Source organism: Falco cherrug, chromosome 3 (assembly GCF_023634085.1).
Source record: "Falco cherrug isolate bFalChe1 chromosome 3, bFalChe1.pri, whole genome shotgun sequence".
Lineage (NCBI taxonomy): Eukaryota > Metazoa > Chordata > Aves > Falconiformes > Falconidae > Falco > Falco cherrug.
In genome coordinates, this window is record NC_073699.1 from 120707696 (window position 1) to 120733986 (window position 26291).

The window sequence follows — 26291 nt, forward strand, 5'->3', positions numbered from 1 at the left end:
GGGGGGCGGGACGCGGCGCTGGGGGGCGGGACGCGGCGCTGGGGGGGCGGGACGCGGCGCTGGGGGGCGGGACGCGGCGCTGGGGGGCGGGACGCGGCGCTGGGGGGCGGGACGCGGCGCTGGGGGGGCGGGACGCGGCGCTGGGGGGGCGGGACGCGGCGCTGGGGGGGCGGGACGCGGCGCTGGGGGGCGGGACGCGGCGCTGGTGGGGCGGGACGCGGCGCTGGCAGGGGCGCCCGGCTCGTGGGGGGGCGGGCGCTGAGCGGGGGACCCGGCGCTGAGGTGCCCGCAGCCTGCGGCAGAGGCCGGGGGAGCGGGGCGCGGTGCAGGCCCGGGCTGCGGCCGCTCGCGGGGGCGCCCGCCGGCTGAGGCTGCTGCCGCCTGCCCTGGGGGCAACGCGCGCCCCCGGCCTTCCGAGGGGCCCGGAGTCTGTGATGGGCCAGCGGGGCGGCGGGAGAGCAGCCAGCAAGCGCTTAAGGAGCGGACGTAACAGTGCGCCGCGAACGTCCCCCTGGCTTTCCGTTATTGCCGCGCTGTCAAACACAAGCGTGAGATTCTTTCCATCTAATACTGCTTTACATTCTGTCTCAAAACACGACACGGATTCTGGCTCCTGGGGAAATGCCTTTTTTCAAGGCAGCAGAGCGATCTAAACAATTGGTTCTATAATTTGTTTGGTTAGATAGCTAATTTTAATCAAGGCTGTAAAATTAGTTTCTTTTTTTTCCCCTTCTTTTTTAAATTTCAGCTTCAACTATATAACAAACTAAATTCTAGATGCTTTTTTAATGCCACCACTGGAGGGAATCATACCTGAATTCAAAAAGCTTACTGTAGTAAATAAAAACATTTGCAGCAGTCCTAAAGGTAACTGAAGTGGTATTCTCTCTGCTGGCGTAAATAGCCCTGTCAGCTGAAAATGCAGCCTCTAAAGAGGAAAATTCCTTCTCTGCTAACAAGGCCTTCCAATAAATTAAGTTACTGTGAACATTGATGACACAGGCAAGTCCATACGTAAGGCTCCAGCCAAAGGTGACATGGATCGGTGGCTGAAGCGTAGGTGTTCTCGCTGGCTTCAGGTGGCCGGTGCTGATGGGGGGGACAGCCATGTCACCTCGCTGAAGCAATCCAGCTTTGATTTCACCCAGTTCAGTATTTGCCTTTGCCTTTCAGTATTTATTAGTCAGCGAAGCTGTTGGTGTGTCCATTTCTGTACAATAAGCACAATAACAATGAGATCTTTAATACAAAAAGCGTGAATATTTCAATGTGTATTCACAGAGATTACGAAATAATCACTTTAGCAATATCAGAATATAAACTAGGAGGAAAACAATCTCAAAATATAAAAAGAGACGACCTTCTTCAATGTTTAAAATCAATTTACATTTTAAAATTATTTAAAAATTCATAATACTTTTACAATTACTCAACCTCTTTTTGTTCAGCCGGTAATAATGCAATGCTGGCTTTCAAATCAAGAATAAGGAAAATTTTCACATCCATTTCTGCTACCTTCTGCAGAAGCTGTAGTATTTTAAGGAAAGTACATCCAATCTTTGAACAAAAAATCTGAGGTCATGCACTGTTAAGAAGCAGTCAGTGTATATATGATTAAGAGTGTAAATATTTCTTCAAGAAATGGCTGATACAGTAACAAATTTCTAATTACAGAAGTGTACACAACAGGTCAAAATCGGGTAAATATAGATCGGGGCTATGGAGGAAACCTGGGTGCGCAATTGATACTCAGCTTCAAGCACGTGAGCAGTTTGCTCAAGTTAATTTGCTTGAAATGGCATGTAGGCAAATACCTGCAGGTCCTGAACTATTGATGCACTTGTTCATGTTCAACAAATCTTTGATGAGCACAAACAAGGCTTGTGACAAAGAAGGGAGGCATTGGACAAGGCATGGAGGGTAGCACACACAGTTCCCAGATTGACCGCATTTGTGACAGAAACAGATTTGAAAAAGAATGTAGTAAATTCCAGTAAACAGTACTACAAATTTTAGTGAGGCACCACTTTTTACTTTGTTTAATAAGAGTATTAACAAACTGGAACTTGCTTTTCAGCTTCAGAAGTATTCTAGGAGATCCTCATCGCTCCAAAATTGTATTCTTAATAAAGGCTTCATAAAATAAATTGAAATAAAGCAAACATATGATGGTGTTGGGCTGAGGTAGCAAGTAATTTGTACTGCAAGTGGTCCCTTTTACATACCCTAAACGATCAAACCATTGTCAGCAGATGAAAACACACTTTGAAGAAAAAAAGCAGCACTCTAAAAGAGTTTTCTTTGTCTCTTGACAGAAAGTTACCGTGAAAATCCAGATCCCCGTCTTGGCTGTGTCAGATTCGTGGTTCCTGAAGGCCTGTAATGATGCTGGAATTGTTTAGCTGCCGGCTGAGATGTACAGTATGCTCTCCTGGATAAGCTGTTCTTCTGAAAGTGCCCATTTTAGTGTGGTGCGTTTGCTGTGATAAAATCCCACACTCCCTCCCTTCCTCTGAAGAATAATGACACTCTCATCTGAAAGAATGAGATCTTTTTCTTTCTCTTTTGTTCTGTTTTGTCAGTGTCAGCTCTGACGAGGTGACAGACAAACAGCTAGTAGCTTGAAGATCGACGTGCTTTATTGTGTAAATTTCTGGCCTGATAGTTTACACACGGTATTGTCTGGCTGAAATGCACCAGGGTCTTCTGTAGGTGCTTTTCTACCCTGGGAGCTGGGTTTTATTTGGGAAAACCAATAAAAATGTTAATTCCAACAGAAGGGAATCTCTGGGTCATGAGATTTCACTGTGCACATTAACTAACCCCATGGGGGGGGAAGGGAGCACAGCTCAAGCTTCACGATGCCAGCTATCTCCCACTCTATACATGCGTCGCCATCAGGCATAAGTGTTTGATTGCAAAATCAATCCGTGTTGTGTACCTGGATCACCCAGATCTGACTCTGTCCACCCCTGTGGAAAAAGTAAAGCCTGGTTATAAGAAAAAACTTCACAGGAATTTTATGTTAGGGATTTATTCAGTGGTTGAAGAACCAATTCTTTAAATGCAGAAGATTTGCCCATTATCTTCTTTTACACATTTCTTCAATGAAATAGGACCATCCATAGAGAAATGAAGCCTGTAGACCAAATGAGCAGCAGAAAGAAGAGGAATGACACAAACCACAGAGGTAATCTCACAGGTCTAAAGAAGCTTGGCATACACAGTGCAGGGTGACAGACGTGTCCTTCGCCAGTGCTCACTGCTGCCCTTTCGGGACTGCACCTGCACTGCCTTGCTGCCTGCAGACTCAGCAGTGTGAATTCATCCTAGTTTCTAGATTTATATAAAAAATGTCCAGCCCTCCAAGGAAGATTAGCCTTTTTGCAGTGGTATATTTCTCCTGGGACTGAAGGAACAATCCTCCCTCCAGAAACTGCTGTGAGGAGCAACAGTGGGTGGCAGAGAGAACATACATATGCAAGGAAGGATAGACTGGATTCACACACAGCTATCCACACTGCATTACCATAACAAAAGTCACCAGCCTCCGTGCTGCTAGCATGAATTTAGAATCTTTCTTCATAGGCTAAATCCAATCTTGGAAGAAAACAACCAGCACAGTACCTGTAATGCCTGTTCTTGACAGAGTCTTCAAAGATCTTTCAATAGAACTTCACAAAGATAAATCTAATTTGGAGCGATCCCAGGAGAGGGAAATAGGATCTGCAAAACACTGTGTCCACTTGGTTGGGTGCACTCAGACCTGTCAGTCGAAAGGAAGACAGGAGAGCAGCACCATAGGTCATCACAGTCAAGGTGAACCCAGGAAGCTGCGGCTTTGCCTGCTGCTTTTGGTTCTAAGACCACAGATGTGCATAGGTGCAAAGTGGCATTCCTAGTGAACACAGCAATGTTTGGCAGGCAAGGAGGTGATGACAGAGTTGCCTGTCAGGATCAGTTCTGCTCTGGAGGCACTTTTCACATAATTACTACTTACTGCTCCCAGTCAGCAGTGGGAATCAGCTCATTGCCAGGTGGAAGTGCTCTCTGGCTGGCAGTAAGCAGGTCATGGGGGCCCGATGTCTGATGTTTGGAGAGCCAGGAATCTGAGCTGTAAAAAAAAGTAGAGTTGAGGAACTCTGGAAGCCTCTTTAGGGATCATGCACTTATTTCTGCTTGGGTATGTTACCTAAGCATGACTTATGTTTCTGCTGTATTTTCAAATGACATGCTCTATCTGTACTGCTCTGAGTTGGAGGATCTTCCTGACCGTGCTGGAGGAAAGGAGCAGCACTGGAGCACTGGAGCTCTGCAGGAGAGTCCCTTTCCAGGATCCCATGCTTTAATGACCATCCCTGGTGTGATGCAGAGGACAGCACACTGGTGATAACATGTCTGGCCATCTGGTGCATGTTGGCATAGAGGACTGTCTATGTCAAGACACGGCAGAGAGCTGACAGACTGCCTTCATTTTCTATAGTGCCTCAAAAACCTTGGGAAGTCTGTAAACACTGAGCTTGGGAAGGAACTGATCTGCCCACAAAACAGGGGACTGGAGTCATCAGCAGAGCTGTCCAGTGTGCCCTGCTCTCAGCCAGGCTTTGCTTCCCCTCCACCAATCCATGGTGTGGCTCAACAAGACTGCTGTGTTCCCCCTGTGGTTACAGCAATAACCGGTCTCCACGCCAGGCAGAAATGAAGATTATTGGCTCTGATTTATTTTGGGAGAGGCTAGGGCAGTGTTGATCAGGAAGGCAAAGGCTCCAAGCAGCTGGGCGTCTGAGAGGGTGCTCCCCGCTCCCCAGGAGAAACTCCTTGTGCATTGGTCATTCGTTTGCTATTTTATTTTCCGGTGGCCAGGCAATATAATCAGAAACAACCTGTGTGCTGGCAGGGTAGTAAATGTCCTAAATGGTTTTAAAATAAGGCTATAGATGGTTTCTGGCAATGGTTAACCAGGGACAAGACCTGGATATTCATAGCCAGCAAACTAAGAGCATCTGTATGACAATGATGTAATACAGCTGAGCCAGCACAAGGCAAAACCTTTTCTTACAAATCACAAGTCACTATTAAAGTCAGTAAAGTTCCTGGTACAGGAAAACCTTTCACAAACTGGGCAACAGCACTCGCTGCAGACAGGGAGGTGGGGGATATTGAAGGCCCAGGGGAACGAGTAGTCCTGGAGCACTACAGCTGTGTCTGCATACCACCAGTCCGGCTGGGAAGCAGGTGGGACAATGGGCTGGAATAACGTGGTCAGCCACAAGTTTTTCAACAGCATTTGTATTTTGTTTTGTACCTAGAGCAAGTTGGTATTTGATGGAAATTCAAAACAATTCATGTAATTTGCCTATGCCTATGGAACTCACTGCTGTAGGGGGTCGCCGGGGGACCCTTTGCAAAAGGATGGGATGACAATGAGAGCAAAAGATAATCCAGAGAGGCTTTCAGCTGTTTTCAAAGGGTCACTATGCAGCACACATCAAAGCGCAGGCTCTCTAAAGATGTGTCTTATGGAAAATTCTTCTGCTTCTGGCTGTAGCGGCTGGTTGTGGCTGCTCATGCAGGGAGCATGGTGAATTTGGCAGACCTCAGACTTGCTGCAGTCAGACAGTTTCTGTGTAGCTGCCCTGAGGATGTGGTCAGTAGGTATCAGTATTGCTGGGTGATGCAGGATTTTGGGAGTCTGTAGAGCTCCGTGGTACAGCCCACTTCTAGTGTGTGGCCACAGAAGAGGTTTTTGGGGAAGGATGCTCCTGGGTACCGCAGCGTGGGTTATCATGCACTGTGCACCTGTGTTACCTGAGCATAGGGACAATGATCACAGCGCTTTTCTGAAACATGGACTCAGCATCGTTGAGCAGACAGGAAAGTGGAATGGAGGGGAGATGAAGAGATTTGTCTGACTGCACAGGAAGTGTGTGGCAGAGCTAGAAAGGATACCTGTGTCACCTCTGTTCTGAGTTAGGCTAAGTTACAGTTGTTCTCTGACAGTAGGTGCACAAATTTGGTCCTGTGCTGCCACCGTGGCCGGGCCATGCTGCCAGCATGTCCAGCTTCCCCAGCTGCAGGACACAGAGCACCTGAAGGCACTTGCAGTGCCAGCTGAGCAGCTTGGTGTGGGGCGGGAGGTCCCCAACACACCATGTGCTGGTGCGGGAGCACAGACGGGAGCAGAGCCTGGTGGACCAGGACCGGCTCTGCTCCAACGGGAGCGGGGAGATGGAACACGAGGGGCTCACGGGGCAGAGAAGGAGTTTTGCAGGACAGCGGGAGCTCCGGTGGCGAGCCCATAACGCTGGCGTGCCTGCAGCGTGCTCTGCTGCAGCGGGGAGCGCGGTGGTCCCGGCCCCCCGCCCTGGTCGCTGGGGGCGCACAATGGCGGTGCCGCCGCCGTGACACGCGGCTGCGGGAGGGAAGGGGCCGCCTGCACCGTGCCCGCCGCGGCGAGCGCCCCCCGCCCCCCCGCTCCCGCCCCGCTGCGGCTCCCGCCCGCCGCCACCGGGGGGCAGCAGCGCCCCGTGGGAGTTGCCGCGCGGTGCGGGCGGCGGGGCCGCCGCGGTCCCTGCGCGCCCGGGGGCACCGTGCTGGGTGCGGGGGGGCTTCCCGCACCGTGTCTCCGCTCTTCTCCGCCTTACCGGGGCTGCCGCCGAGAGCCGAGTGCAGGGCCCTGGCGTGGAAGCGGCCCCAGCTATCGGTGGGGTTTTGCCTCCCCTCCACCCCACTGACGGAAAAACCTCCTGTCCCGTTTGTAACCCGTTTCCACTGGGCATCAGAGTAGTCCTGGGCTCCCAGGGGTGGAGACAAGAGGGAAAGTCAGGATGCGCTTTTCGGAAAGTGCCACGATTCCAGAACTTTGCTGGAGAGGTCTGGGAGCTGCTGTGGCTGCCCCGTGTCCTTAAAGACGTGCCCAGGCGGCGCTGAGCTGCCTGGTGCACGAAGCAGCTGCTGCAGGCTCCAGCCTGGTGCTCCCAGCTCTGCTGTTCCCCAGTCCTACGCATGACAGGTGAAAACCTGCCTGGTTTTCACCTGGGATACTGTGTATTTTAGCGCGGTCCAGCTGGTGTGATTTGTGAGTGTGGTGAGGTCCTGTGATGAGAGGCCGTGTCCTCACACCACGGACACTATTCCAGCATGTTCAAGCCCCTCATCGTTCTGAGATCGCACGTAACCCGGGTCTGCAGTGCAGAAATGAGGGAACTGATTGAACACCCTGCATTAATGAGTCTGCCTGGTGCCTGGTGGCCACGTAAAAACTGCAGCAAATAGGACGTGAGCCGGGGTCCCCTGCCTGCTTCCAAGCCACACCGAGGGGACCCCTGCCAGCTGCCCTGCGCTGAATGCCTCAGCTTGCTGAGCATGCAGAGGCAGATGTAGGGTTTTGCATACTGAGACGATAAGGAGAGCTTTTTTCAACTCTGAAAGCTGTTTATTCTTTACAGTGTGCTGACACCAGAACGGAAAGTGCCTTTTCCTGAAACTGGCTATTTATAAACAGCCTGCTGTGCCGAGCCTTCTTTTGCAAGGGGGCAGGGACTCCTGTGGCTTGTCTTTCGCTGCCTTGAATTCACCCAGAGATCCTTCAGACAGGATTGAATAGAGCAGATCTTGCTGACTCTCTGCTGGGGGCACACTACAGCACTAATGGCTTTTAATAACTCTTTGGTGTTATCAAACTCCAGTGAGCATCTAATTCAGCGCTAAATACTTTGGCTGAGCAGTCAGTGCTGTTCATAGCCCTGCATTCTTGCAAAGTCTTTGCAGGACAAGTTATTTGTGGCAGTCGTGCCTTTACTGCCTGGAAAAGCTGAGCTTGTCCACAGGGGATGACCCCTGCAGTGCTCAGGCAGAAACTGGCAGCAAGTTTAGCTGTATCTTTCCAAGCTGCTGAACAAGTGCAGCGTCCACTGCATGCACACACTTGAGGTGGGATTTGTCTGCTTTAAGATGTATAAAACATAGCCTCCAAGCCTTAGCTAGCTTTCCTTCTCTGTCAAAGAGGAGAAATAGGCACCTTCAAATCTCTGTTCCATAAGAGGCCTTTCTTAGGATTTTACCTAGTTTAATTGTGTAGGGCTGCTGGGCAACACTCTGCCTGCCTCTCCCTGTCTTTGTCCAGCAGGCCAGCAGCTCTGCAGCAGTGTTGAGCTCCTCTTCCTCCAGGGACACTAGGATCCTCTTTTGAACCCCACCAGAAACTCCAAGGAAGCTGGGACTAGGTTTACTTATTAAAACTGCTGCTCCTTCCCTGACCTAGCTGTGCCCCCTTTGCAAACAAGGTTTGCTCTGGGCAGTGCTCACAGTGCAGCACTGCAGTATTACCCAGATTTTCCCACCTGTAGTGATGCGGTGGCTTTGGGTTGTGGCTCTTGGCAGCCAGGCACAGACCAGTGTGCCTAGCAAAACAATACACAGGGGTTCAGCTGAGAATGAAAGAATGAAACAAAACCCTCTGTCCCCTTCTGATGTTTGCCTTTGTGCTGTCAGAGAAAGGAAGAGGTGTGCAGAGGGATCGGGAGATGCTGGGGCAGGCTACACAGCTCTCTACCCATGCAGGGAGAGCCAGATTTTGGTGGCTCTGCACACCAAACAGCTGAAGTAGCGAGGATGGATGCATGGCTCAGAGCCAACAGAGTGGGAGAAGATCAGAAAACTGTTGAACTGAGGTCTCTTCACCCCCTTGGTATTTCAGTGGTCATGAGCAGGTCATGGACTTTTGTAGCAGGCTGAACTTGCAGAATTCCCAGGAAATGTGAACTCGGGGATATTTCTGGCAAATCTGGAAAGGAAATGATCTTCCATCCGGAGGCTGCAGGATGCAGCACAGCCCTTGCACACTGAAAGGTCCTAGTGCTTCTGAGCTGCGCACATACAACTGACAACAGGACTTGGCTGACATGTCAAAACTTTTCTCAACTCACTACAATGCTCTGCAATCAACTGTCTTTTGTATTTACAGTTGAAACAGGAAAAGCAGGACTAGGTCCAGACCTTGGTGTAGCAATTATGAAGCAACCTAACGGCAGACTGCAACCAGCATCTGAAAATGAGTGTTGTAATGTGCCATAAACAATGATATGCCCCAGAAGAGACCCTCAGCACTCAAATGCTGTGGAAAGATGGGCCATAGAGTAACCTACTGTGCTTTCCAATCAACAGCATTTTATCAAAGCCCTGAGATGCAGATCTCCCCGCCTCTTTCCCCAGTCCTTTGGGGCAAAGGCTGAACTGGGAATCAGGCTGGGATCAGAGGCTTGCAAAAGCAGTCACTTGTAAAGCTTTTACTATGGGCTTAATACTTTGTCTCTGGAATATCACTCAGATTTGGCAAAGAGCTGCCTTCCCTAATCCCCATTCATGCAGGCACATGTGGAAGCTCCTGGGAGTCCCTGCTGCCCTAGGGGCTCAGGCTCAGCAAAGTGGGACCACTCCCTGTGAGTATGCAACAGCGGCATCCTCAAGAGACCCCAACCTGCCTTTCTGGCTCTGGGGAGTGATGCACAGCCCCTCTGCATTGCTCTTCTTGACTGTGGTGTTCTTCCTCGTGATCCACAGACCTGAGAATACACAGAACTACTGACCCAAAAGAGAGATGAAACACTGAGTCAGCAAGCTAGCAGCTGGTGCCTTTAGAGCCTCATCCATGTATCCGTATGCTGAGCCCTGGCCTGGCTCCTCTGGATCCACGTGGTCAGGCAGTGAGCTGTGGCAGGCTATAGCTGAGCTTCCCGCTGCTCCCACAGCATTATTCTCTGTGTAAAGACTGGTAGAGATGGTGCAGGAGGAGGGCACCCCACTTTGCTCCCAGCCCTGGGTGGCACGGGGGTGCTTTCTGTGATGCATCAGAGATGCCTGTCAGCTGCTCCCCGTGCCATGCATGGACACTGTTGTTTACTGAATATTGGTTCCTACCTGGGGAGCCCATGTTTTGTAAAAGGGCCAAGTCTGCCCTTTTCTGACTCCAAATGTCATTTGGTGCATCATTAATAGCAAGGAGGTGAATTGCTACCTATTTCTCACACTGTTTTCCCAGGACAGACCTGTTGCCTTGCTGCTGGTGCTGCTGGTTAAACCCAGCCATGGTGGCTCACAGAGGCAGCCAGGGTGAGGAAAGGAAAGGAGCGGGATGCTTTCTGAACACAGTGTATCTAAGCACTGAGGTGTGTCTGAGTACAGGGAATTCCTCACACAAGGCACCTCCATTGATAGCAGAGGTCAGGAAAAGGAGGAGAAAAGGACACCGTCAGCCCCAGGCTGCAACCTCCTAAGCCAGACACAATTTTTATGTGCTTACAGACCCTTCATGGATTTCTCTTCCAGGAACTTGTCTGGCCATCCCTCAGACCCTCAGCAACTTCACATATCCACAACATCTTGTGGAGAGGAGTCCCACAGCTCAACCATTCACTGTAGAAACGCCCACCTCCTTTAATTTGCTTTGAACTTGCAGCTTGCCAGTCTGATGCCTTATTGCTTGCATGGGAAGAAGACTGAACAACTGCATTCCTTCTCAGATAATTTCTGAAGAGTTGTGGTTAGTGGGGCCTCAGACAGAGGCTGCCCCGCAACTCTAATCATGCCAGATGCCCTTCTCTGAACCTTTTCGATTTCTACCCCATCCCTCCTAAGCCAGGAAGATGGTAGGACAAGGACAGCACAGTGTGCAAGTTGGAAGTGAACCATGCAGAGATACAGTGGCATACAGCAACGGCCTCTGCTGTGTTCTCCAGTCTGCTCTTGGCAGTTTGTAACAGTCAACTGGCTTTTCGTTCATACAGAGGAGTTCCTGTCCATGTCCACCCACAAGTGTTCATGTACCTCCCATGCTGTCAGAAAGAGCTTCACCGTTTGAGCTACGTTGCACGCAGAGATACCAATGTTCACTTGGGTCTGAACCTGGCCGCTCCCACCTAAATTTGCAGAGATCAACAGATATCTCCCATTACACCTGGGGAAAATAATTCCCTAGCCACCTTCCCCTTTCACTTATTTTACAAACCTGTTACCCAGCCCCTTTCCTGACTGAGGAGTCCCAGTCTATTTTGTGGCTTCTTTTGAAAAACATTACCCTGCCTCAGTTGCTTCCTCTTTCTCTATAGTTTCTCTAGTTTTACATTACAATTTTTCTAATGAACTGACCAGAATTTTTGCTTGTGTGGGCAATTATGCAGGTGAATTGTGTATTGATACTGTAGGGCATTGTTCGATTCTGCTTTCTGTTCATCTCCTAATGATTTCTAACCTTCCCTTTGCTTGTCTGGCTCCTCAACAGCAAGTTGAGATTTTTCATAGGAACATTCTCTGTAATACTAAGATCTTAGTTCTGAGTAGCTGTAGTTAGTTTAGAGCCCAGCACTGTGTATGAAGTCAAGAAAGATCAACCCTACACATATAATTTCATTTTTACCAGTCATTTGCCCAGTCACTCACTATTAGCAGATCCTTCAGCTCTCTGCACTGGACTTTCCTCTTTGCTATTCTGAATCACCAAGCACTACCAGCAAACTTCGTGACCCTGAGAGCACATGTGGTCAAAGACAGGGATGTAGAGAGGTGCCGTGCCTTTCTGTACTTTCACACACGTGCTCCCAGAGGCTGCCTCAGGACCTGGTCTTCCTAAGAATAGCTACAAAAATTATTTGGAGTATTACAGAGGATCCAGCCAAAGCAAGGGGACAGGGTTGTTGTGTCCCAGCCATCACATCTGGACTAGGCAGCAGGGGGGTTGGAGAACCTTCCTTCTTCCGCAACACAGAAAGCAGACTCCTGGTGTCTCAGAGGAGTGGTGCTTCCCAGCAGTTGTCTCTGAACACAAACTCACCTCCATGCGAGGTGTTCACTTCTATGCTCACAGCTCCCAGACCGATTGGTGCTGTCACTTGGCCACCATCTGCAGCGCCTGCCAGCCCCTGCGGGTACCGGAGTTCTGCAGCAGCACCCTGCTGGCCTCCTGCCTGCTGCTGGGCGAAGAGGTCAGTCAGCCAGCGGGAAAAGCACAGCTCAACCCCGTTATATTTTTGGTGATCATAGATGACTTCAAGGAACTCTCCTGCAGACCCAAGTAGCGGGGTTGCCCCGTTGCACCACCTGGCACCTCTGCTCACTGTGTGGTGCCAGCCACCCTGCCAGGAGACCTGGACCGGCACTATGCCGCTGCCTGGTGCAAGGCGTACAAAGCAGGCAGCGTGGAGAGGGGTGGTCCCAACTGCACCTAAACCAAGAAAGCATTAAAAAGGAAGTGATCACAGGACTCATCCAGCCTAACCCAGCCGCAGGCAATAGGCTTGTAGCAGAAATTGTGGTTTTGGCCTGGGTTATCTAGTAAATCATACAGGCTGACCACAAATAACAGTATCTTTTGAGCAAATGAAGAGGTAACACACCTGAGGAGTTCATTCCTGCTCTGAAGTTTGTATTTGTATGAAAGCTGACATTGAAATAATCTCAACCGAGCCTGCTAGGACAGATTCCCAGGAGAATCCTGACTGAGACCCCCTCCCAGTCACTCCACATCTCTAGTAATACCAGCTCCCCTGCTCAGACAAATCAACAGTCCCTTTCCCAGTGCACTGTGCAGCCCTCCAAGAGGATGTACAGACATGTTCCTCTGTCCAGTTTGCAGCAAATACCAAGTGTTTCTTAGGGAGACGCATGTTCTTGTTCTGGAAAACCTCTGCAGAAATTGCTAAAGTTGACAATCCAGCATCTGTGGGCTGGACATAGCTCCCCACGGGTAGCTGGGCCACTGCAGGCGACTGGTGTGTCACACAGCCTGCACCCTCCACAACCACAACTGATAGCCCAGTACATGCCTGCTTATTTTGAGGTTCAGCTATTTTTACTCTGAGGAATAAATCCTGTTGCCGGTTCCTCACCGTTTACCTACAACCTGCTGACCAAGCTGTCTGCTATTCTGCAGATGCACAGAGAAAGCAAATCTCTTCCAGGTCTCAAGCAGCCCATCACCACGGAGCTGACAGCCCAGGCAGGGCTCTCCCACCTGCAACGTACGCCCTGCCATTTACTTTTTGACCAGCTCTCCAGATGCATAGCATAACCACCAAAATGACAGGACAGGAGTTAACAATTGCTCAAGTTGTGCAAGGAACAAGGCCAGAAGACACTGACAGACAACTCAAAGTGTGGTCGAAGTGATCCAGCCGCTCCAGTTCTGGCATCCACAGCCCCACTGCTACAGAGCAGGAAAGGGACACGTGGCAATATTCCTCAATTCTGCAAGAGGACTGGCAGGGAACCCTATAAAAAGAAAAATCTGGAAGAGTAGATGAAAGGCCATCTTGATTTTTAGAGCATTTGTGGTATAGAAAACTGCAGCAGAGAGCTCCTAGCAGAGCTGCAACCCAGCTGCGCTTGGCCTGAAGGAAGCGTAAGGACTCGCCACCCCTTGTCCGAGCGCCTGGCTCAGCCAGCAGCAGGGCTACGAGCCACGGCAGCCGCTCCGCACCCCGGCAGCGCCATCCACCGCAGGAATTTTCCCTCCGTACAGAGAAGGAGCATCTCATCCTCCCAGCCATGCTTTGAGGGTTGACGGTGTCCAAGCATTAAACTAGAACTACAATCCTTACAACTTGGGTGTCAGGTGGGGGACGCCAGCGACTGGATCCGCAGCCCACCGACGGGAGCGAAGGAAACTGTTGAACCGCGTTGCACCCGAGCCGGAGATGAGCACTGAACAAAAGCACACTGGAGATATTTCAGCTTTTATTTGCAAATTCATCTGTACATTCTCACTTGGTTGTTGAGCGACAGCTGCCAGGGGCCGGCAGCAGCAGGGGGCAGCAGCAACTAGGAGTTAACAGGAGCTTTCCACAGCGCCTGGAAACAAGAGACAGCAGAGGAAACAAAACCCCACTCGCCTTTTACATTTAACCTTTTCCGAGCAAGGGAATTAGAAATCGGGTCATCTTTATCACATTCAGAAAGGTGTTGGATTTACAGTCCTATGCGTTCAGCATAAAGATCTCGGGTTGAAGTGACTATCTGCAGAGCAGCTTGAAAACTATCCCAGGCTTGCTTTTTTTTTTTGAAGCCAGCATCTTAAAGCTGCAGTACTCTCCATGCATCCTTCCCAGCAGTCCCAAAGCCAAATAACAAAAGAAGCCCTTGCAAAATAAATAATCATAGGAAAATAAATAAGATTAGAACTGGAATATACAGTTACATGGTCTTTATTTGGTTTCAGAAGTGGAAAAAAGTGGAGCTAAACTGCAGCTTTAAGCCTTATGCCTGAAGCAACCTCAAACACTTTGCAAATGTTACAGTTGATTAGCTGTACAGGTCAGAGATCCGCAGTTCCACAGAGATGAACATTTAGGCACATACGCACCGCCTTCCCCATGGCATACTTTATTTTGCTCAGCCAGTTAGAAAAAAGCCTGCTGGAGGGGAAGCGTCCCCTTTCCGAGCTGAACAGACAAAACCGAAGAGCTATTTACTGTCACAGTAAAAAGTCCCAACAAATATCTAACCCCACCCATGTTTGCAAGGGGAAAACTAGTTCAAACCATGCACCAGGGAGGCAATCCTCTCCCGGGGGAACCTTTCAACTTTGCTGGCACCACAGAATCCTTGAGCAAATCCAGCTACCAGCAGGGCTGCCAGCTGCCCATTGCTTCCTGCGCTCAAAGCCTAGTTGTGGAAAGTCGTAAGTCCATTATTTCTACTTAAGCCAGAAATCCTGTTAATGCCATTTAGAGGCAGCTCTACAGCAAGAGCTCTTGATCTGCTCCCTGTTTAGGGTACACGCCCCCTCCCCAGGAACTCCCACACAGAAAAACCACACAGAAGAGAAAAGCGATCCATTGCAAGCCAGTGTCCGATGATTGTCTCTTTGGGGAGGTCAGGAATCCAGGACGGGGCAAGGCAGGGGAAGGGAGGATGGCAGGTGGAGAAGGAAGTTAGAAGCAAACTCAAAACCACCAAGACACAAGGAGGAGCTCAAAGCCCCTCAACAGCTGATGGCACTAGGTTGCTGTTTGCTAACAAAGTCTGAAATGAAGTCGAACTCGTTCTGTCCCAAGAATAGCTCTGGCAGCTCCTGAATCCGGTCCAACCCCAGTTCCAGGACAAGGGACGTCAAGACCTCCTCATCTATGAGATCAGTGTCCATAACGTTCAAGGTCAGTGCCGGTGAGGGCATGTGCTGCATGCCCGGGTGCTGGCTTGGCCCCGCTCTGTACTGCTGGGCACCAGCTCCCATGGGCCCGTTGCTCATACCCAGCGGGTGGCCCTGGTACTGGGTGTTGAGTTTTTGTAGGTGCATGCTAGCCATGAGCTGCTGGGTGCCCACCGGCCCCATGTACTGCTGCTGCTGACTCGGGCCATTGAACATCATCGCGCTCTGCATCTGGTGGTGGCCCATCTGTCCGCTGAGGCTGGGTCTCGACCTCATCGCACCGTCCATACCAGCCCCTCCGTAGGGCATCATCTGGCCGGCCGCGGGCAGCGTCCTCAGCACATGCTGCCCGTGCTGCGGGGGTCCCTGCAGCCCACTCACTCCCATGCGGTAGCTCTGCAGCCCGGTGCCACCGTGGCTCATGGACATCATCATGTGCTCGGCCATGGCTCCGGGCACGGCTCCCGAGGACGGCACCGCTCCCCGCTCCCCTGCGAGCCGGCTCCGGCCGCGGGTCCCGGAGAGCTCCCACCCTTGCCCCGGGAGGAAGGCGCCGCTCCGCGCCCGCCGGGGGGCCGCGCCGCCCGCCCCGGGGGCCGCTCAGGTACGCACCGCTCCGGGGCTGGGGCGCGCAGCGGGTCCCGCACCGGCACCGGCAGCGCCGCGTCGCTCGGCTCGGCGGGCGGGGGCGGGCGCCGCGCTCCGGCGCTTATAGGGGCGCGGGCGGGGGCGGGCGGCGCGGGTCGGCCCCCACCGCCCATTGGAGCGCGGCGCAGCCCGGCCCCGGTGGGGCGGGCGGGGCACAACGCCCCGGCCGCTGCTGCGGGTCACGGCGCAGCCCGGTCCGAGGGGCACCGGCACACCCCGCGGCCGGGGCTTCGGGAGCGGGCACCCTGCCCGGTCCGCTGCAGCACCTCGGGCCGGCGCGGGGAGAGGGGCGGGTGGCAGGCGGGGCCCCGGTGTCCCACCCGCACCCTGCCGGGGGCGCGGAGTCCCCGGTGCGCGCTCCCCGGCCGTGCCGCCCGCTGATCCCTTCCCCACATGTTCCTCCATGTCAGCACCAGCCAGGGCAGGGGGCGCGGCGGCGGCAGGGAGCGAGGGACAGCGGGGCCGGGGGTCCCTCGGTGCAGTTCCTCCAGGGACACTCGGCCGCGGAAAACTTGGCTCATCCCTGTTCAATACCCCACTTAGGCGCCCTGGGGCAAGGATTAGGCCTGGGGCAACTGGGAACCTCAAGCAGGTCATTTCTGCTCCCAGCCCGTGGTGCTGGGGATGGTGCTGTGTTCATGCTGAGCACCGGTTTTAACTGTTTGCTAGCACTGCACTCACCCTGCTTCCTGAGCAGGGACCCTGCCTGCCTCTGCTACTGCACATGGCGTAAGATCAGCTCTCTGGAGAGAGTGGCCCTTCCAGTGCCTTCCTCTGGCCCAGGGTCACCCTGACCCAGCCTTCCCTCCTGGTCCCGCAGCTGGCTGGGGTGCTGGTACCCACCGCGGGGCTCGTGCTGAACTTCCCATTCATACTGAAGGATGTGCACACAGACCTTCATCAAGTGCTTCCAGGACCGCTGGCCCCCGCCAGCACACGCCCTGGTGCAGGAGGGTGCTGGCCATCATGGGAAGGGTCCTTGCTTGGTGGTGGTTCTGGTTGCAGGGTCAGCAATGGGGTGTTACCACATGGTGAGTCCTTACCAGCTGAGGTGGCTGGGGTTAGTTGCTGGTGTTAGCTGGACGGTTACTCTGCCAGCAGTGCCCTCCCAGCAAGGATGCATTGACACTAGATGCAATTGGTAGCAAGGTGAATGTTACAAGCGGAGATTTGCTGGTGTAACTCTGTCTGCAGCACTGTCATTTCTGAGTTGAGTTTTGGCTCACAAGGTCCCAGTGCAACCCGCCTGCTCACCCACTGAGCTGTGCCAGCCAGGTTACCATGGGCCTTGGCTACAGCAGCACTGGTGCTCTCTATAGGACATGATGCTTTCCAGTAACATATGAAAGCAAAGCAGTGATTTTTCCTCTTTACTTTTTGTTTTGAAGGAACCTAGAGACTTCATTTTTAAATATATTGGTGTTGCATGGTTACCCACTTGGAAGGCAGGTGATGGCAAAGTTAAACTTGCTTCCCCAGCTTCATTGTCTTAGTTAAAAGCTGCACAGGAGAGCACATAATCAACAGCATTACAGGTCACAGCTCCCGTAATAACAGACAGACCTTTTCTGGAGACTCAGAGCAGGTTTTTTCATGGATTTTATGTGTTCTGCATGTTCATCGCGCTCACGGACCCTGCTGAGCAGAAGGAAGTGCCAATAAAGTTTCAAACGTTGCCGAAGAAGTTGTTTGTTGCTAATTGCATTACTTGAGAAATGAGGCCTAAGTACACACTGGCATGAAGGGACTGAGTTAGGCAGCACAGTTGTCTTGGGCGAATGCCTAACCACGTGGTGCTGACCTGAAGGATTCCGTGCACGGAATATCTCTATATCAAAACACCTTAAACCAGCAGCTCAGAGCAGGTAATGCCCAGAAGCCATCAGCTTCCAGATGCAAGTAGCCAAGAATGGAAAGTGTCTTTTCCTACCTGGACCGAGCACAAGGCCATTAACCTCCAGGACATTCTGGGAGCTGCTTTTGTTTGTGCCATCTTCTGCCTTGCTAAGTGGCTGGGATGGGTTTCAGGTGTTGCTGGTGAGCCTCTAACTGATGAATCAGCTGGTTAATTGTTTAATGTAATTATGTAATGATTGTTTTTTAACTCTAGAGATTTTGACAAATGCATTTTTTAGTGCTAATAAACACATGCTCACATACACATACTTGCCTGCCTGAGAGTTCACATGCAGATGCACACCCAGGTGAGGAACAAATACAAGGGGAGTGCCTGCCCTTGTCTTTGCAAGTGCATCCAGCCATGAAAACCTCTCTGACTTGGAGGAGAGGTGTGGCATGTAGCACAGATCCTGGTCAGGGGCAGGAATTCTTGGACAGGAGTAACAAGTGGGAAGGGGCTGTCCACAGCCATTTGCATTACAGCAGACCCCAAAGTGGTCAATGCCCCATCATTTTGGAAAAAAATTGGCAGATGAGGGAGCACGCTTGCTAAACATGAGTGTGCGAGTCTCCTCCATCTCTACACTGACTTATGTCCCTTCCCCTTTGAGAGAAACCAGATCAGCAATTGGACCAGAAATGGAGCTATGATGGCTGGGATCCAGTCCCGGGTCTAGCTTGTTACATTGCCCCCTAGATGTTTCACCAGCATAACCTGGGGTGTTCTGAGAGGAACCAGTGCCTGCAGAAAAGGAAGAGTATGGAAGGCATTGTGGTGGTGAAAGGTGTCCACAGATCCGCAGGCTCCATGCATGCTGTGCTGTGTGCCGCCTTCCTGTGCTCTGTGTCTTGAGGACTTCCTGTTCTTGAACCAGTAACGCTTTATTTCACAGGGACCATTGTAGACTTGCCTGCTGCATTGCACGCTGCCCAGGCAATGGCTGGGGAGCGGAGCTGGGAAAGGGCTGACTAGTTCTGGGCGCATCCCCCTCACTGGCCTTTTTGGCCCAGAACAAGCAGCGGTTCCTTGTTGTGCTGAAGTTTCAAGTATCAAGGACTCAAACCACTGTAGCTGCATTTACAAGGCACTGTGTGCGAGTTGATCTAAGCCCCGGGTTGCAGTGTCTCCTCTGTCTCCCCATGCACTGCCATCTGCCATCAGCCCGTGGACAGACTGGCCTTTCTGGGAAAGCAGATAAACTGCCTGTGTATCAGATCCAGCCCTGAGGCTGTCAGTTGGTCAGCCCTGACTTAAGTCACCACATAAGCCACCTCCAGGAGTGTGTCATTTACGGCTTCCTGACGTGGGACTTCCCCCGTCTGGCTGTACTGGTGTCATCAGCCCTGTGTTATCGAGGGTGGATTAACCAGGCTGGGAATTAATAAGATCGTTGCTCCGGTGGCACCAGTTTGGCTCTGCATGACTGGGGATCTGGAAGCACTGCCCATGTGCCTGTGTCCCAGGTCAAGGTATCCATGTGGGTGGGCATCAGTTTAGGGATCTGATCACCAGCACATTGCAGACCTTTTCTTTTCCCTCTGAGGAGGGTGCTTGCAACCTGATGTCCAGCTAGCCTGCATTACCTATGTCTTTACGTAAGATGTTCCCTCTTAATTTTTTATCATCATGCATCAACTGCACAGCTCCAGTGGTATTACTGTGGTAAAATCGTGTCCCCAAAGCCTCCCAGGGGTGACAGGTGGCAAGGCAAATGCTTTTTGTAAGCAGAGATGTGAACACTTTTCTCTCGTGATGTTTCACATCTAGCAAAACTGGTTCTTGCTAATTCCAATTGCTGATCTACAGTCCAAGACCTCTTTTTTGTAAGATCCTGAAAACTCTGTTGCAGTGGGGGGACACAGACATTTTTATAAAGAGCTTTGTAGGATGTAAGATGTACTGATGAATAGAGAGCAGGCAGAGGATATTTTGTTGAATTTCCTCCTACCAAGCAATTATCACTATGCATTTGAGTTTACAATCCACCCACTGCTGTGGGGTGTGATTTACCTTTGCATGGAGACTGCAGAACAATGTGAGTAGCAATGTGAGCTATGTATTTGGGTGTAGATGGAAGGATCTGAGGAACCTCATGATTCAAAGGCTCCTGGATGCCCAGCTAAGTCAATGCTTGGCCCTGCAGAGCTTCTACATGGTAAAAGGGTCCTCCAGGAGAGCTGAAGCCAGGTGCTACATTGTCCTGTGGTTCCTCATCTGCATTTAGGTAGAAACACTTCATAAAAGGCAGGAGGTGTTAGGCACACTAGCAGTGCAAATGGCCCGGGGAGGAGGACAAGGGCAGCTTGTTCCCTGATAGCCCCGCTGAATGCAGGGGTGTTAATGCTGACAGCAAGCATGACTGGTCTGCAGCTGGTGGCCAGCTCCAGGGAAACTGGGTTCGCCATTAACCCTGCTGGGATTCGGGAGCAGTGATGCCAGGGAAGGGAAGGCTGTGCCTCCGCTCAGCTCTGCAGGAGCCTGACAAGCACACAGGTGGCTTGTGTGCAAGCTCCCTGCACACATGCTCTGGGATGCATGGCTTCCTGCAGGCACTGACAGCGATGTAGGACTGTGTGCCCTTTGGCAGGGTCTCACCTGCCAGGGCTACTAAATGGTGCGAAAGTGATTGAGACCAGAGCAGGGCATGGAGAGGTTTGGTGCTTCAGATGTAGCCGGGCCAGCAGCTGACCCCCGCGCGGGGGTGCTCCAGCCACTGAGCTGGCTTCCCCATCTTGTAAACAACTTCTTCTTAATTTTTGTCCTCTGGGTTAATCTTGCTCTGTGGGGGCAGATAACATCACTGGATTTTTTCCAGTGTCCTTTGCAAGCGCCTCCTGCTTTGGACTTTGGCTGAGACGCACACGAATGAGGCGCGAGCTTCCTCAATTGCTTTCTCTTGTTTGCTTTCCTCCGGGCCTGCCGCACACCCCTGGTGCTGGCCGCTTCCCGCTCGGCTCCCTGCCCTGCGCCAGCGCCTTGTTCTCAGTTTTGAGGAAGGGTCTGGGAGGTGAGCCCGGCACGGCCACATGCCTCCCTGGGTGTCCTTGTGGGGTTGGGGCCAGGCTGCTGGCAGGGAGTCGGAGGGGGCAGTGGGGTCTGGCCTCCCCTCGCTGATGCCTGCAGAGCTGGTGTGGGACTCGGTGTCCTGGCTCTTTGCCCTGCAACTTTGTCTTGTTCTGTTGTACTTTTGCCAACACAGCCGGTTTGGGGTTTAGACCTGTAGCATGGCGGGTGTTGGCTGCACTTTAGCCTCAAAGGGCTGAAAGGCTTCTAGTCCTGAGGTAGAGCCAACCCCACTGCAGCTGGCCTGGTACCGGACCCCCAGCCCACCCAGCTGCCTGTCCTCACTCTGCCCAGAGGTCCCACCTATCACCCCTCAGGGACCTCCCTTGTGGGGTCTGACAACAGAAAATCTGTCTTGCTTTGGAGAGAGCTGGCATGCCCGGTGCTCCCCAGCCATGGATGTGCAGCCTGATCCTGGCCCAAAGGGCTTCGGGTGCTGCTCCAGGCATGGCAGGAGCAGGCAGCCTGCCAGACCGGTTTGCTGGTGCAGCCTCCGATGCCATATGGGCCGTGCACGTCACCAGCTCCTGCCTCGGCTGCATGTGTCACCGCTCACCTCCTCCCTGTGCTGGCACCCCTCCCCAGCATGGCCCCGTGCCTCGCCATGGCCAGGGAAACTGAGGCACCAACCCTGTCCTGCTGCTGCCCACGGGCTGGGCCATCAGCGGGCACAGGCCTCGCTGGTGTTCCCTCCCTTGGTGTTTCCTGTTTCTGTCCTTAGAGTTTTACAGGTTTCCGTACGGTGCCTGTGGTCCGTGGACTGAGCCCGCACACCGAGCCAGCTCTAGTGCCAAAGGGACAGTCCCCGGGCACTGTTGTGGGGCTGTGTCCAGGCACTGTCCCTTCAGTGCCACGGCCGCCCTGCCCACGTACCCCAGCATGTCCTTTGCCCTGCTAAAGACAAGCCAAGGCACAGTCCCCTCATGTGAGCAGCCCGTGGCTCTGGTGAAGAAGCTGCTTTGCCCAGGGCCTGGCTCGCATGGCTGCCTGGGCGTGCTCCTCCCCGCGTGGCCTGTCTGGGTGTCTTGGTCACTGCATTTCCCCCAAGCTGGATCTGAAGCCCAGAGGGACAGAGCCATGCTGTGGTTTCTCTGGCAAGGAGCCTCTTGAGTCAGGCACCATGGGCCAAGGCGGCCACTTCTTGTGTCCCCGTGCGATGCCCTGTCCCTCTGCCGGTTCCTCCCGGGGCCTGGCATGTGGCAGTGGGATCAGTGGAGATGGACAGCAGTGGCGCTTTCCCACCCAAAGGACCACTCCTGCACGGCACAGCATCCTCTGGGGCATGGAGTCAGGGGCGTTTGGGCTATTTCTTCTTATCTCTTGGCGCCTGCATTGCTGCTGTCTTGAGGCAGATTAGCTGGTGGCGGTTTCTCTGGTCTGCTGGCTTTGCCTTATGCAACTGTCTGGCATTTGGAGGTGTGGGGCAGTCAGGGCCGTGGTGGTGAGTGTTTGGGGGGGGGGCTGTAGTGTGGTGTTTCTTTCATTATCATCAGAAATAGCTGTTGCTGTTTATCTGCCTTTGCTTTCCTTCATGTTATGCAAGCTGCTTTTCAAATGGCAGTGGTTGTTTTCCCTGGGTTGATGTAGCAAGGATGCTCTTCTTCCTGGTATTTCCAGACCCTTGTGGCTATGACGCTGCTTCTCTAGCCTCATTCCTGCCCCTCTCACCGCCCTGACTGCGTTAGGATGCCCAAGTGCTTTTCCACTTTCTAACCAGTCTGAGTGTTGAGCAGATCCCTGGGAAGGTGGGAGTGTGTGAGCGGGGCGGGGGGGGGGGGGGGGGGGGGGGGGGGGCGCGCGGGGAGTGGGCTGGGGGCTGGGTGGCTCCGGGTCCTGTGGCCAGGGGAGGAACAGGACGGGTGACTCAGGGCAACTGAAAGTTTTGTCCTGGGAGAGCTGCCTGGGATCCAGGTCGCTGGGACCTGTTTGTCAGGTTCCTGTTTTTGTTATTCATCAGCTCAGTATTCCTGAAAACAAATCGCCTTCCTGTCACTGGGTTGGCATCACACTGCACCGGAGCATGGAGGGCGTCCTGCAACACGTGCCTGTTTGTGTGGCTGGTTTCGGCTCTGCCAAGGCCGTGGGCAATTGTGCCGGTCCCGTGGCTGTCTCCAGCAGGAGCTGCTCCTCCGGGGCCGTGCTGGGAACAGCCCCAGCATCGCCTGGGGTCCTGCCTCCCTACCAGCCTCCTCCAAAGCCAGGGCAAAGCGTCGCAGCCTTTACTGTCAGAGGAGACTTTCAGGCTCTGTAAGGTGTGATGATGGTCTCTGAGTCGTGCCTGGGTTGGGGTGGGACAGGACAGAGCTGTGTGGGTGAGTCACTGCTGTGTGGGGGGTGAGAAACTGCTGGTTGTACGGAGAAGGGGAAGAGCAGACAACAGGGTGCCGCAGGGGCACAGCCTGAGGCACCTCGGGAGGCTGTAGACAGTTCTGGGGAGAAGATACTTGGGGTGGGCCTTGCTGTTTCCTTGGTCTGCAACAACTCCCTTCTGGAGCTGGACAGGACATTTCTACTCAGGCAAAGCTTCAGCAGAAAAACCTGCTAGCTAAACCAGTGATTTCACCGTTACGTATTTTTTGCTTAATGGAAAAACTTCTAAATGAAAATGTTTGTTCTATTTTGAGGAAATAAAGAAACAATTTTTCTTGCATCATCCATTCTCCTTTTTATCATGGTAAAAGCTTACAGGGAGCAGTACCTCCTGATCTCAGAAATAAAGAAGAAAACATCTGTTGGTATTTGTGGTGAAAGAAACATAGCTGTGCATAGCTCACCAAGCTGCTACCTGCCTGGATTTTAGTCATCTTGTCATGTCACCCGGATGGCAATGTCAGTAGACTCAAGCAGTGCTGCTGGCCTGGTGCAGTGGACATGTGCCAGATGCCTGGAGGTCAGCCAAAGTAGCAGGGCTTGTGGCCAGAGGAAGCCCAGTTCTCATGTGAATTTGTTTTCTTTTTACAAGGAGAAAATGATCTGGATGCTTAAGTGAGTTATCAGTTTATTGGGAGTAACCTGAAAATGTGCTACCCGCAAGTGTGCGCTCCTGGCCAGTATGCACTGAAATCCATGGGAGCTATTGAGATGTGTGATGTTGGGAAAACAGCTTGTGTTGCTGCTGCCATTGTCAGGATTAAAACACAATTGCCCTTTTTTGGAACACTGATTGCTGAAGGCATCTGTTGTGTAAAGGATAAGCTGGTGAAAGCGGTGGAGTGCTAGGTGGGGAGAGAAATTGTCCCCCTCTTTGCTGCAGGCCATGCTGTGTGCTTTTGAAAGACCTTTTAGTTCCTTGCTCTGCACTGTGTTCCTCCTGTCCGGGCTCCAGGGAAGGTGGTGGTGGGGTAGTCAGTGCTGGTGGGTATGGCGTGGGGTACAGGAGAGGTGGGAGCAGGTGGCGGTCAGCCCAAAGCTGGGCAAGGAGGTCCCTGGCTTGATGTGGGATGCAAAACTTGGAATCACGGGATGGAGTTCAGAAGAGGAAAATGAGAGCCAGACTTTGCAGCAAATCTCCTTGCATGGGAGACCAATTTGGCCACCGGCCAGCATCCCACTGGTGAGCTGTGGATGCCTTCACCCAGGAGCTGGAGCAACGCTCAAGGAGGTGTTTGGTGGGGGGTGAGCCTGCAGCGAGGCATGGAGGACCAAAGACATTCCTCCTTCCCCTCCACTTGCCCTGCGCCATCTCTCTCTGCTGCTGAGCCTACAGACAGGGTTGTGCATGGCCTGTGCAGGGTTGCCTCCAAGGGATGCTCCTGTGTATCTCAGGGGAGAAGTGGCTGAGGCCAGACTCTGAGGTTATCTTGCCACTGGGGTCTCTCCGATGCTACCTGAGGGATACACAAGACAGCGTCAGTCACACGCTGGCACCCCTCCAAGATCTTCATGTCCTGACACTGATGCCTGAATGCTGCCATTTCTGGCCTCGGCAAGGTCTGAGTTGGGCTCTGCAGCTGAGAGCCTGCAATGAGTTTAAAAGTTGAGGGTCTGAAATGAGACAATCCATCTTAAAAAATGTCATCCCCTGGGAGACACAAGTGCAAGGCTGGGTGACAGCTCTGCATGGAGCTACAGCCCTTTCTCACCTTGGACAGAAGTGAAGGTCTGGTTGAGGCTTGGGCCACCACAACTCTACCTGTGTTCCTGTACAGGTGACTGGCTTGATCATGCTGTGCTTTCCAGCAGCACCGTGAAGGCATTCCCATCTCTTGGGGTGAGGTAACTGTGCTGCAGGGCATGAACATCTCTGGGACCTGAAGGGTCCCAGCTCTCTCAGCCTCTCGTCATATAAAAGATGCTCCAGTCCCTTCATTCCTGTGACCCTGCACTGGACTTCCTCCAGTAGGTCCTGATCTTTCTTGTACTGCAGTTTGCGCAGCAGCTTCTGGGCACTGCTTCTCTGAGATCTTGAGATCTCCTTAGGCTTCTAAGCACTTTCTCTTCCTGTGTGGAACACTGCAGATGTCCCACTGCTATGTTTGCAATCTGCCTTACACAGCTGGACCCCCCACGGGTGTCCATGCCCTTGTGCTCCTACCACTGTGATACCCAGGGTCTGCCTGCACTGGGACAGAGAGGTGCCCTGTGTGCTGTCCATCTGCCTGCCCTTCCTCACTGCATCCATCTGCTCTGGCTGGGCTCTGTGCTGCCCAAGAGGTGTGGAGCACGTCAGAGTTTGGTGTGGACCTGGGCTGTGCCTGGGAAGGGGGATGTGAGGTGTTCCTGGGACGACGGGGTACCCCCAAAGCCAGGACAAAGCATGCCAGTAGGTGGGAAGGTCCACTAGAGATGACCTGATCTGCTGCAACCACGGTGTTTGGTCTGTGCACTGTGTGAGCAACAAATTACACATGGAAATGGGGGAAGGGAAGAGAGGTGGCCCTCCCCCACTAGCTACTTTTGTGGGGTTAAAAGTATGAGCAAGTTCTGAAGCTGGTGACAGCAAGGAGCAGGAAGAGATGTGAGGGGTTATAAATATCTGACTCTCAAGGGGCAAAGAAATGAGATACTAGTTTCCATGAACAGGCTCCTGGAGTGTGACACCCTCTTCCCTCTCTTGCGTGGTTGTACTCCAGATAACAGAAACCACCGCTGATTTCCTGAACTCACTATCTTTGTTATAAAAAACCCAAACAGCAGCAGTTTATAAATAAGGCTTAGAAAAAAGAGCTGCTATTCTGAGAAGCAATGAAACCAGCAGCTTTCCCAGCTCAACACTTCAGTTCTGGTTCACAACAAGCTCAAGCCACCCCAGAAATAAGCCTGAAACCTTTCACAAAGAGGAAAGGAAAGCGGGACTGGGCTGCAAAGGAGGCAGTGGAAGTGCTCTGCAGAGCGGTGGGGTGCTGTTTGCCTTCCCCGCTTCTGCTGGCTCCATGCTGAGCTTGCCTCTTCCTCCCGAGCTTCACCAGATAACCTCCCTGTGTCCTGGCAGAAGCCCACAGACACAGTTACCTGCTAGACCTGCTGGTCCAGAAAACAGACTGCTGCTTAGTCACTGTGCTTTTGCAACCTGTGACATTTCAGGGCTCTAGGCTGTGT

At 52.6% G+C, this 26291-nt stretch overlaps 1 protein-coding gene and 1 long non-coding RNA gene across 2 annotated transcripts; one reads left to right on the forward strand and one right to left on the reverse strand.

Annotated features, from left to right (window-relative positions):
• Positions 1-284: 284 nt before the first annotated feature.
• Positions 285-2779, forward strand: LOC114015291 (uncharacterized). The gene is made up of 2 exons (XR_003559140.2): positions 285-548; positions 2316-2779. It is a non-coding gene; the product is annotated as an uncharacterized LOC114015291 (long non-coding RNA).
• A 10936-nt stretch (positions 2780-13715) lies between these two features.
• CITED4 (Cbp/p300 interacting transactivator with Glu/Asp rich carboxy-terminal domain 4) lies at positions 13716-15838 on the reverse strand. The gene has a single exon (XM_005436952.4). The coding sequence runs from the start codon at positions 15587-15589 to the stop codon at positions 14975-14977; it is 615 nt and encodes a 204-aa protein (XP_005437009.1). The 5' UTR covers positions 15590-15838; the 3' UTR covers positions 13716-14974.
• Positions 15839-26291: the final 10453 nt, after the last annotated feature.

Bases quoted from the DNA above. Each gene is read 5' to 3' on its own strand.
- CITED4 (XM_005436952.4), bottom strand. From the start codon at position 15,589: ATGGCCGAGCACATGATGATGTCCATGAGCCACGGTGGCACCGGGCTG.